General features: G+C 38.1%; 1 protein-coding gene across 7 annotated transcripts in view; it reads left to right on the plus strand.

The window, feature by feature from the left end:
- Window positions 1–12,440, plus strand: part of UTRN (utrophin) — a 529,451-nt gene that overhangs the window by 513,458 nt on the left and 3,553 nt on the right. For 5 of the 7 annotated variants that reach the window (XM_081294420.1, XM_081294421.1, XM_081294422.1 and 2 more), the window contains 5 exons: window positions 590–748; window positions 1,137–1,377; window positions 4,099–4,207; window positions 5,455–5,547; window positions 10,447–10,469. In XM_081294420.1, the coding sequence (XP_081150546.1) occupies window positions 590–748; window positions 1,137–1,377; window positions 4,099–4,207; window positions 5,455–5,547; window positions 10,447–10,469 (625 nt within the window). The remainder of the gene's footprint in view (window positions 1–589; window positions 749–1,136; window positions 1,378–4,098; window positions 4,208–5,454; window positions 5,548–10,446; window positions 10,470–12,440) is intronic. The other 2 variants (XM_081294419.1, XM_081294424.1) reach the window with 2 other exon arrangements.

Raw genomic sequence — 12,440 nt, forward strand, 5'->3', positions numbered from 1 at the left:
TGATCCTAAAAGTTACCTACTGATAATACCAAGTAAAACATCTACAATTATCACTTGTGCTTAATTACCTAAATAAGAGACTGTAAGGATGGTAAACCCTATTCTATGAATTATAAAGTATTTCAAAATTGCTTACAATGAAATGTAAATGCTGAAGATAGGGCGGTCAGTTTAGTGTACGTCAGTGGTCTTTTAATCTCTTCTTTTGACATTTGGGGAGTGATTTTGCCCTTTATATTCTTTATTTTAAGTGTTTCATGTTAACTCTTTAAGCCTTACTTTTATTAACATTTAAACCTTATTTATATTAACTGTCATGCCTTATTTTTTCTGCTGAGCACAATCTTTATTCTGAGATTCATGGGAAATCACTCTTAGACTAAGACAAGCATGAAATGTCATTGTGCATCATACATTTGCACTGATAGATGACTGTCTTGCTTGAGTTCTAAAAGGGAGGCTGTGCAGCACAACTACACAGGGGCTTGGCCCAGCCACCAACCTGGGCATCATCATTTCTACTTCCTGTTTGTCCAGAGACTCACCATTCCAACACAAGCTTCTGTGTCTGTGCCCCTTGTTTTGCTAGGGAGGACGAGCATGCCCTCATCCAGCAGTACTGCCAGACGCTCGGTGGGGAGTCCCCGGTGAGCCAGCCTCAAAGTCCAGCTCAGATCCTGAAGTCTGTGGAAAGGGAAGAACGTGGAGAACTGGAGCGGATCATTGCTGACTTAGAGGAAGAACAAAGGTTTGCTAGGCCCAGGAGAAGAAAACTTATCACTCTTTCTTTCATGTGGATATCAGGGTGTTCCCTGCCCATCTTCTTTTCAGAACGATTGTCCAAGATGTCACAGTGGAATCAAGGTCTTGGAGGACATTGACCCATTGGGATAGGGGCAGCAGATCTGACAGTGCTTGACATTGATGATGTCTATTACAATACTAGCTTAAAGCTACTCTTTCCTTCATGCTTGCTGGTCTTACTGCTGATACATGTCTTTACATAGAGGAAATAGTAGCACAAGCTAAATTTGGAGCCCATAGACAGTGTGGGAGATTACTATTTGGGAGATTACTATTGCACCCAATAGTAATTTCAGTGTTTTTTTTTTTTTTTTTTTTTTTTTTCGGATTAGAAACCTGCAGGTGGAATATGAGCAGCTGAAGGACCAACACCTGAGAAGGGGGCTTCCTGTTGGCTCACCTCCAGACTCGATTGCATCTCCTCACCACACGTCTGAGGATTCAGAACTTATAGCAGAAGCAAAACTCCTTAGGCAGCACAAAGGTCGGCTGGAAGCTAGGATGCAGATTTTAGAGGATCACAACAAACAGCTGGAGTCTCAGCTGCACCGCCTTCGACAGCTGCTGGAGCAGGTAGGGTGTGCTGAATCCAGCGCCACAACCCCTGTGGCACCTGTCCACCTCCCAGAGGTCTGGGCCTGACACCAGTAGACGTAGAGATCCACCTTCAATTTCTTACTTCCATAGTTAATTTAATTTGGACAGGCTTAGGAATCCCTTTGTGTGTACACATTAAATCCTTACTGGCACAGAAAAATGTGTTTTCCCAGTTTACAGTGGAATCTCATTTTTCTTTAGCACGGAAGTCTTATCTCAGCTCAAAATAGTTTAATAGAAGAGATCCCACGGCATACATTTGCCTACTACATCACATATGGGAAGCATCTGTGGAGATTAAAGGACAGCAAGTGACCCGAATCTGCATTCTAAAGTTTTCTTCCACCAGCCAAGAAAGCGTACTCCAAAAGTCACTATTTCCAAGAAATTGAGTAACAGATGGTTATTAATTTGCTACTATTATTTTCTAACACTGGTCCATGTTTTATGGCAGTTGCTTGCAAACTTTTATGACAATAAGAAATACAATTTGTATTGTGATGAAAACATATATGTTTGGTGAATACAAAATAATACTTGCCTTTATAGAGAAATGCATCTCTTAATTTTCTATTCTTTTTCCTTTTCTTCTTCTTCCTTTCCTTCCTCCCTGTCTTCTTTTCCTCCTTCCTCCCTGCCTGTCTGCCTTCCTCTCACCCTTCTTTGCTGCTGCTGCTGCTTCTTCATTTTTTTTTACTTCTCTTGTTTTTCTTTCTTAATGCTGGTCAGACCCTACTAAATCAATTTTATAACTCATTAATGGCTAATACCTTGCAGTTTTGAAGACCACAACAAGATAGTATCCTATATTACAATTGTATATAACAAAACACACCCTATACAAAGACACAGCATGCTGCACAGCGTCCAGTACTCATTACACGTTGGCTTAAAGAGCAGGAATCATGACACAGCGCGAGCAATGAAGATGCCTTGACAGTGGTTGCACAGAGGGTAGAATCCTGGTGCAGGGCCAGGAACTCCTTGCTTGAAGAATCCCTGACATCAACAGACATGTCCTCTTTGGCCTTTTTTCTTGCTTAGGCAGTGTGGAGCTCCTTGGTAATGGAATAAGGATGATTTTCTCCAGAAATGATGCGTGGCATCAAAACCAAAACAACTTTCTCGCTAGTGATTTGCTCAAATTTTAGGAAACTATCTTGTCACAGTTGCTCTCAGTGTCTTTTTAACTTGTCAGAATCAGTCAAAACATTATAATTTCTGCATTACCTACGTAGTGGGCCACAGATCCTCTCCTGATAGTTTGACCGTATGCCTTTTTCTCCTTCCTATCATCATCTCGGAATTTTTGTAGCACTGCTTTGTGGGAGGTTTAGCTCAGGGCTTCCAAATTCTGCATCTTTTGAAAACAACTTCCCCCCCAAGAGTGACCCAAGACCTAGCTTTCTGATAACACTTCAAGAATGCTCAATTCTTGCCTAGGTGCCAGTCACACACTGAAAAGATGCCATTGCTTATACCCTGGATTGGTAGTTTCTAAATGGTGCCTGAGAAAAGGATGAGTTTGCTCATGTGATCTCTCACTTAGAATATGAGTGTCAATGTTGACAGCCTAGTGCATATGTAGAATCATTGCGGAAGAAACCTTTATCAGCTGTGGCTTGTAGAGGCTTATAGGAGACCTAAAGACTCTTGTGCTCCCGCTTTGCTCCCTCCAATCCCTCCACCCCATTAGGCAGAGCTGCCTAATGGCTCATGTGCCTCAGGAATGGCACAGTAATGTGTTTGAAGGTAACTAATATCTAAATGACTCTGAATATCCCAGATTGTGGAATCCCTATCCCTTGTTAATGATTTAGAATGAATGCCAGAAGTAGATGGGAAAATTTAACTCTGATAATAAAAACAAGCAAAACTATCAGACTTCAGCTAATATAGATTTAATGGGAAAATCTATAACAAAACAATTATAACTTCTGCATTCTGTATACAAGGAATTTTGTTTTCGAATTTGACCACATACTCATCAACATACCAATGACCATTTTAAAGATTTGGGTAAGAGAGCATTTAAGAAGTATCTGCTAGGTGTTAGAATGTTCCTGTCACTTTAGAAATACTCATTCATCAACTCCTCAGATTCCTATGACATGGGCACCTGTTGCCATTTTTATAAATTTATTTATGATATTATAATATCTCATAATATTTTTATAAATAAAGAATCCAAGGCACAAAAAATTGTTTAATTTGCCCAGAATTACACTGCTTCTGAATGGCAGAGTTAGAATTTGAATTTAAGCCAAATGACCCCAAATCCTGCTCTTATCCACTCTTTCCAATATTGCCTTTAAATCCGAACTAATTCTGTAATTAAATACATTTACTGTATTATAAGCCCAGTGCTAATATTTAAAAGATGAGAGAAACATGCTTCTAAGTTCACTTGTTCAATATAAAAATAATGGAAAAATGAAGAGATGAAAATGACATACAGTGTATCCAAGTGAGCTCTTGAAGTTGCCACACAGAGGGGAAGGACCACTTGTATTTCTCTCTAGTGAAGTACTGGTGTGCCCACCAGCTGGTGCTAAGAGCTATTTGAAAATGCCTGAAGGCAAAGACCTGCATCTGATTTAATTAACCAGGATGAGGGAGGGAACATTGAAAGGGAACTGCTTTCCTTCAGGGTTATTTGAATCCTGTCTCTACTCTAACCACTTCATATGATTCCAGCCTGAATCTGATTCCCGAATCAATGGCGTCTCCCCCTGGGCTTCACCTCAGCATTCTGCACTGAGCTACTCACTTGACCCTGACCCAGGCCCACAGTTTCACCAGGCAGGTCAGTACCCCTAAGGCACTGCTACATCCCCAATCTGCTTTGTATTTGGCCATTTGTTTGGTTTTCATTTCAAGGAGCCTTAGAGCATAAATGTGTATTCTCTTTGGTTTTAAATGAGCGCAAATCCATTTTAACATCAAAAGGCAAACATTTTAGAATAGTAATAAGTCATAATTTGCTTGTTTATATAGTTTATAGGAGTGGATTGAATTTTGGTAAAAGATGAAAAAAAATACCTTTTGGAATGAGCAAGAAATTAACTTTTTATTTGCTTCAAGAATTATTTTTTTAAAAGTTGTCATATCTCTTTAATTTTCATAGTTTTTACACGTTCAAAACATATTACGCCAAACTGTAGGTTTCTCTGCCTAGGTCTGGGAACTCATTTAAATCTTTATATATCTCGTGCTTGTAAAAATTACCTCTCCTTCCCTCTGAGACAGAGGTCCCACCAAGACCATCACTGGTCACAGGGAGACCTGTCACTAATGCTAGGAAGGATCTTCTAGGCATTTAAGAATGACATTTTGTTGAAATTCAAGTTCTACAGTTCTACTGAAGACTATATACTGTATCAAATTAATTTATCTGTAAGATATATTTTGGTACATTAATCAAAAGAAAAGTTAAAATTAATATCAGTTTAATATTGTCTTAAGTAACTAATGCGACTTGATTATTAAAAAAATTAAATTAAAAATATATAATATGTGTTACACACACACACACATATATATATATATATATATATATATATATATATATATATATATATTTAGTTGTAGGTGGACACAATACCTTTATTTTATTTTTATGTGGTGCTGAGGATCAAACGCAGTGCCTCACGTGTGAGTTCTCTACCACTGAGCCTCAGCCCCAGCCCCAGCCCTATATGGGTCTTTTTTTTTTTTTTTATTAAATCATACTTGCAGTACAAAATAATGGATTTCCAACTAAGACATTGAGAATAGATGATTACATTACTTATTTTCAGTCTTATGTTTTACCATAGTGCATGGATCGTTTGGACACAAGCATCTAATACATTTTAATTATATAAAATCATATTACCAACAATTGAATATTAAAAATGCTTTTGATATTTCCTCTGAAATTGTCTTTTCAATGAGAAGTCATTTCCCATTGATGTTTTGAGGCCAGTCATAGAATTTTCACCTGATGTTGAGTGTTGGTGGGAGTCTGGGCACTGAATTCAGAAGTTCTGTTCTTTCTGTGTGCTGTTGTAGCAGCAGAGGACCTGCTAGTCCCACCCCAGGACACCAGCACGGATCTCACAGAGGTCATGGAGCAGATCAACAACACTTTCCCATCCTGCTGCCGTGAGTATGAAAGATCACGGCACCGCTGTGTGCTATGTCCCACCCTTTCGTTTTCTGCAAGCAGCCCCTTTCTTCTTGGGTAGGGTAGCAAAAGCTCATGTTAGAAACAGGATTGAATATTATTTGAAATTAAGGCAAACATTTACACATATTGATAAAGAAAAAAATCTCAGCCTCGACACCATCACGTCACGGGGGTGCAGTGACAACACAGGCCCACTCTGAGATTTTTTTTCCATATGTCTTGTGAGTGATAAAAGGAAGGCAAATAAAATAATGTCTGATTTTAAGAAGAAATTATTCTCGTCAGTGCAAGCTATCATAAGAAACTTGTTTTACTTCAAAGGAGAGCTTTAGCAGCATGCCAAACAAGGCATGAAAATAGCCTTTCTAATGTAATTCCCTCTTTTCTTCAGATATTGCTGTCAGATGTCATCGGATGCTGGTATATAAAGGGATTATTTTCAGGGTTTTTTTTTTCAGTTGCTTTCTTTTTTCATGGGATAAAATAATCATTTTGTTAAGGCCAAATGATTTAAAGCATCACAGATTATGGCTTTGTGAATTTTCTATATGAACAACCAAGAACCAGAAAATCACCAAATAAAACAACCAAATCCAAGGGGAAATTTTATAATGATTCTAAGTTACTGATTTTTTTTCCAATTTTTATCTTTGGCATCTTGCCACCTTGCAATTTCTGCTGAGTTCTCACCTAAATAACCTCTGTGATTTCAAAAGAAACAGTCTACTTGTGTTTGTGTGTGTGTGTGTGTGTGTGTGCACGCGCACATGTACACCCATGCATGTGCACGCTACTTAGTGCCACACTTAATTTTAAATTATTTTCAAAAGAGTACGGAAATATTATCTGTAATTTCAGGGTGAAATCCTCTCACACTGATTTTAAAGCAAGACAGCCACTAAAGTAAGATTTTACATGAAGCACAGCTTCCCATTTCACCCTTTTCTAACATCTCCTTAGAAAATAACTAAACGAAGAAAAAGATACTATCAATTATCAATATTGTGGGTAAATAAGATATATTGTCTTCATTAAAAGTTTTTCTTTCATTTTCCACTACTCTGTAGTTTAAAAAATGCCGTCATTAGCAAGATGTAAAGACAACTATTTAAAATATATTCTCTGAATTTTCAAGAGTGTTAGCCTAAAGGGAATATTATCAGTTCCACAAGTGCATAACTTTTTATTTATATTTACACGTCATTTCCCAGGTGTTTATTTGTAATTTTATTATTTTTCTTCTCAGTATTTGCAGAATCATACTTACAGTGTGTCAGTCGCCACATTTTCTGCCCCAAACATGTGCACACACAACACATGTACACACCCAAGTGTGTGTGCACATCAGCGAACACCCATATACATATACACACAATGCTCATGTGCGCACACACATACACACACCCACACTTTTGACTCTTACAGAGTCTCATAACAGCTTAAGAGTCAGGCTGTTAGATTGTTGCTTATTTTCTAGGCTATATAGCCATCACAATAGATTAACAGATAAAATCCTTTATGTTAATTATAATTCAAGGTTGAATTTTATTTTAGAGGTTTTGGTTCTGAGTTGTATATGATTTAATGGCTACATGAAACCTCATCATACTTTTTGGTAAGAGTTTCAACATTAAATTTCTAAAGGATATTACTTTTTAGTTCAGCTTACACCAAAAGATATTAATAATTAAAGAAAAAAATCTACAAATCAAATTCTGCCTAGAAGTTTTTCTTTTTTAATGCCATGGTGGACATTTTCAATTTAAAAATCAGTTGGCAGTGAGAGCCAGGATGGGAAGTTTGTATAAGTGTATGCCTGCTAACGAATATAAAATATATAATTTCCATATTAAAATTTTCTTACAGATCCATGATTTTTTTAACCAGTTTCATTTTCTAAAGCAGCTACTCTGAACTGCAGTTACTCTAAACTGTGGATTGTGTAAAAGATTGATCAATGTCATACTCCAAACAATATAACTAAAATTACATATACAATTATAGAGCAAAAAATGAGTTTTAAGAGGTAAATGTGTTCATTTCATGTTATGACCCACCCCCTGCCATTTAAAGACATGCCTAAATTTCCTTTTGGTTGGCAACATAATCAGCTGGATATTGGTTCCTGAAAAGAGTATTTATCTTTAAGGTACCCACATCAGAGGCTAACCCTGCCTTTGCATGGGTACCTCTTCCCCTGAGTGGTTCTCCGTGGTTAGAGGTATTGTCTGGAGCCCTGAGATTCCTTAATGTGGAGCTGGTTCCATGTCCCCCTCATCTTATGTTTGTATACCCACAGATATCTATACTTTTTATAGCTTTCCAAAAATCATCATTTCTGTGAATTATGAATGGTACCAGGCATGTGTTATTTTGAGGAATTCAATTACCTTTCACATAAGAAATGATCAAAAGTGTAATTTTAGAGTCCTTTGAAATTCAGATTTTTGTTTTGTTTTGTTTTTTTGTTTTTTTGTTTTGTTTTTTTTTTTTTTTTTGGCTTCTGTAAGTCATGCTGTTAGTTTGGGTTTAGTTTGATCTTCTTGGTATTTATATTTTGCTTTGACAGTATAAAAAATCTTCGAGACAGACAACTTCCTATTAAAAAAGCCTCAATTGACTGATTTCTAAAATTGATTATATGTTTTAAAAATTTTCCTAAAGTTATTGTGTATTTTTAAATTAGAGGATTAATTTGCATGTGACATAGAATTGGTAACTTGTTACATGTTTCTGAATTGAAAGAATATGTGACTGATTACATTTTCTATCTGGAAAGATTTAGTTGACATTTTCCCAGATGGTATGCAGAAGATTCTGTAGGATCCATTTGTTCTAGTGCCCCTTTTAAGTTGCTCAGCTAGCAAATATTTTAATAAGGCTTCACAATTCCCTGAGCTTACTGACCACCTTTGGAGCATTTATCTAAACAAATCGTATTGGCACTCTCCCAATGCCAAACCAATCTCTTGAGCCCCTGTAACTAATGAGAACTTTAAAATTGCTTGTCACCAGCAAGCGATGAATTGATCTGCATGTTAATCTTGACTTTTGATCCTTAGTGTATTAAAAACTAGCATGGCCACAAATGAATTTCTTCTCCTGGCAATCTTGGAATTAAAATGAAACTCTGTATTCATAAATCCTAATTGCATGGATTGCTTATATTAACATGACTTTAAAAAAAAAAAAAACAAAAACATGTCTACTTTAGAATTCCTCTGTTTTCAATAAATATCCCAATTGGTCCTGATGGCATTTTTGAATTATAGCCTTTTAAAAATCTTAAAATTACATAGTTTCTGAGTAGAAAGGAAAGCATTGCCTTCTCTTCCTGGCAGAGAGTTAATGAAGTGAATTTAATTGTGCTGCCAATTAATATACATGCTAAAATTTCCACTGACTGCTCTACCCATTTCTTTTTTAGTGTAAAATATAGTGCCACTTTTTTTTTCTTTTATGTCCTTCATAGGTATGGGATACTTGTAGTAAGCTGAGTAATTTTGCTGATGGACCAAAAATACTTTTAAGGTTATTGTTAATTTACCAGCAGATTTCCCTTGTGAATCACCTGTATTTGTTAAAATTGAGTGACATTTATTAAAGACTCAAAACCTACTAAAATGGAATTTCGTAATTTTCTTCTGAAATACATTGGTAAGATTTGTGCAGGGAAGTATCTATGGCCTTTTATTTGATAAAAAAGCTATAGGGTTAAAAGTATTATTTGGAGCACAATGGGATGTACTTCTGTCTAGGGTATGCTATTGGTTACATACAAGAAAAGCATAACTGCTTCTTTTAGAGAGAGTGTATAAAGGCAACAGGTACTTGGAATCCACTTCTTTTCTCTTGGATATAACTTGCATATCTGATAGGGAGATTTGCTGTAGCCTGATTCTCGCCCCCATAGGGGAGTTCACACTTTTCCTTCCAGGCATCATAGGGAGGTTATTACAAAAGCACTGGCACCCAGCCTGTGGTCACTGATGTCTTCTCCACCCTCTGCCACCCTGCAGAGGAAAATGAGAGTTGGCATGCTAGATGACTAGGTTGGCTCCTTTTGGACCAAGAACATAGGTTGCCATTACAGGGGACTGGAACTCCTCCTTTTTACCCCTGTGTTAAACATGATTGTGCAGCAAAAGGGGATTGAAACATCTGAGACCTCGAAAAAGTAATTTGGTAGTGGCTGCCCTCACAAAGCCCACTAGATCCGAGAAGCTTCACTGTTGTAGCTTCAGAACAAAGAGGAAAGTGAGCTATCTGGAGGCAGAGTTGAATTAGACGCCCCATTCTAACTTCTGCAGTGCTCTCAACTAGGCCTATCCTAGGCATTAATCCAAGTGTCCAGAAAGCTGGCAAGGAGTGGGCTAGTCCTTTCTTTGACACAAGCACATATCCACCCTCTTCCCATAATTTCCAAGAGAGAATCAGCTAAGGGTGGCAGAAACCAGACCCCATTGACTCCAAGTGGTCCGTTGGTCACAATTTATACTATTCAACAAAATATGCTGAATTTGTCTGTTCTGATACATAAACCAAATTCATGATGTGATTTAAATAGAAAGCTTAGAGATTTTTTTGCAATGTGCTCACTGAATGCTTTAGTGCATATTTATTTGAGAGAGCTTACATATGTTTTGGTGGGCTTTTTATTTCAAGTCACATGGGATATGAGAAACTAGGAGCTATCCCTTTTTAGAGCATCTGGAGTGAGGAAAGCTTGGTCCTTATTCTCCTATTAGTATCCATTAACAGTTGAACCCTTATCCCACTCTGAGTGGTATATGCCACACATTTGATGCATGAAAGCTGGAAGCAATAAAGCAAAAATAGGGCCTTCGACTGATTTCTTTTGTTTTCTTTTTCAGCAAATGTCCCCAGCAGGCCACAGGTAAGAGTTAATGTCTTTATTGGCTCAATTGTTGCTGATCCTAACCCAGAGTAAGCAGATTAGCTACCATTGATTTTAGTCTTACTTCATTCTCCATATAAATACATAAACTTGTTTGGCATTTAAATGCTAGTTGATTCTGTACAATAGTTTGTCAATCTGGAGGGGTCATAAAGGCAGGCTTCCAAGCCAGATTCTACAGATAGCAAAAATACCATGTGTTTGATCTTCTGTGTTCTAATGTCATGTTATATGCTAGTTGGAAGTCACCCTGGGTAGATTTGGCCAACCACTTGTCTCTCATGTCTAGTTTGTATAGAACATTGACTTTAAAAAAGTGACTAGTACCACAACAGTGATACAAAGATTATTACTCTGGTGGGGAAAAGTTAGAATTTTTCATTTAAAATATTGTTGCAATTTGTTGGCAGCTATAGCTTTATGCCTTGCAGTATTTTTATTAGCAGGGACTCCTCGTAATAATGTGCCACGGGACCACAGTAGATCTTAAGGAAGATTTTTTTCCACGAACTTGTTAATTAGTCTTTTTTAAAAATGGTGAACATTCTGAGTGTCTTATTGACAGGGGAGCTGCGGTCTTGGCTGGAAGACACTATTCCATGTCACATTGGTGATGGCCATGGGTTTCTTCTGATTGCTTCTATTGTCTTAGTGAATTGAAAACTAGACTTCATCAAGGAGCGAGGCTGGGGAGGTGTCAGAGATGTAAGGAGAGAATAGAGGATGTGCTTGGAGAACACCAGAGCAGATGCCCCCAGAAATAGTGTGACAACCAGGCAGCAGTAGAGGACAGCATCCAATGTGCCAGTCATGAATTTAACAGAAAGCCAGCCTGCAGCCACATTCCAGTTCATAAACATGGGCACCAGAATTACTGTAGTGTTATATTTAATATTTTAACAAAGTCAAAGTTGGGTCAACCCCATCTAGGAAAGAGGCAAAGTAGTGATTGATGATTGAAATGATTTAATCAGAACCTTAAGCTCAATGGTGAGAGACATTGAGTCTAGTGTAGGAGAGAGAGAGAGAGAGAGAGAGAGAGAGAGAGAGAGAGAGAAAGAGGCAAGGCTGTATGGATCCAAGGATGGATGATGTAGCCATTCTATCAGAAATAAACTGAAAGACTAGATGTGGTTGTCAGAAGGTGGGTTGATGGAAATGTTGGAGGAATGGCACGTTGCGTGAATGGCTAAGAGAAGAAGGGGACAGGATCACTGGAGAAGAGGCGCTCAAAGAAGTGAGAGGTCAGAGTGTTGGCAAAGTCATCTATGCAGGTGTTGAAATCATTGACTTAAAAAGAGGTTCCCAGTGGGTGACAATGAGTCTACAGATAGACTCTTCTTCAAGAAGTGAGGAGGTGATTCCAGGAGCTAGTAGGTGACTGTGTTTTCTATCTGAGATTCAAATGAGTGTTTCCATGGAGAAGAAAAAGAAAGAGGCTAACCCTGAACAGCTTCAGTGAGGCCCAGAAAGACTCTCAGGGCTGTGAGGAGGTGAGAGAAAAGTCATGTGTGACTTTCATGTGTTATATGGAAATCTGTATCTTTTTGAAGATCCAGATATTGATTAGGCAAGCAGGGAAGGAAAGTATCCAGAGAAGAGGTGGAGGATGAGGGTTTTACTGAATCATGGACATGTGATCCAGGGGCCACGGGGGGGGGGCGGGGGGGGCGTTCAAGAACTAGGGAGGTAGAACATGGGGACACACTTAGAGGAGTTCATATTTCTCTGTGGAACAGCATGTAGAATGAAAGGGTGACTGGAAATCTGGAATCTGGAGTATGTTACAGTAACCCATTAAGAACAAGGAGAGAGGCTGTGATTAGTCCTTGTGGTCCCAAGGTCCAGCAAAGCCTGGGTGATGGTGGCCGGGAAGCAGAGAGGGAATCATCTTATAAATCCTCAAGTACTTTACAGGTGCTCAGACTTTACAGCCTAAAGTGATCTAAA

Source organism: Spermophilus citellus (genome assembly GCF_964194105.1).
Source record: "Spermophilus citellus genome assembly, chromosome: 5".
Taxonomy (NCBI): Eukaryota; Metazoa; Chordata; class Mammalia; order Rodentia; family Sciuridae; genus Spermophilus; species Spermophilus citellus.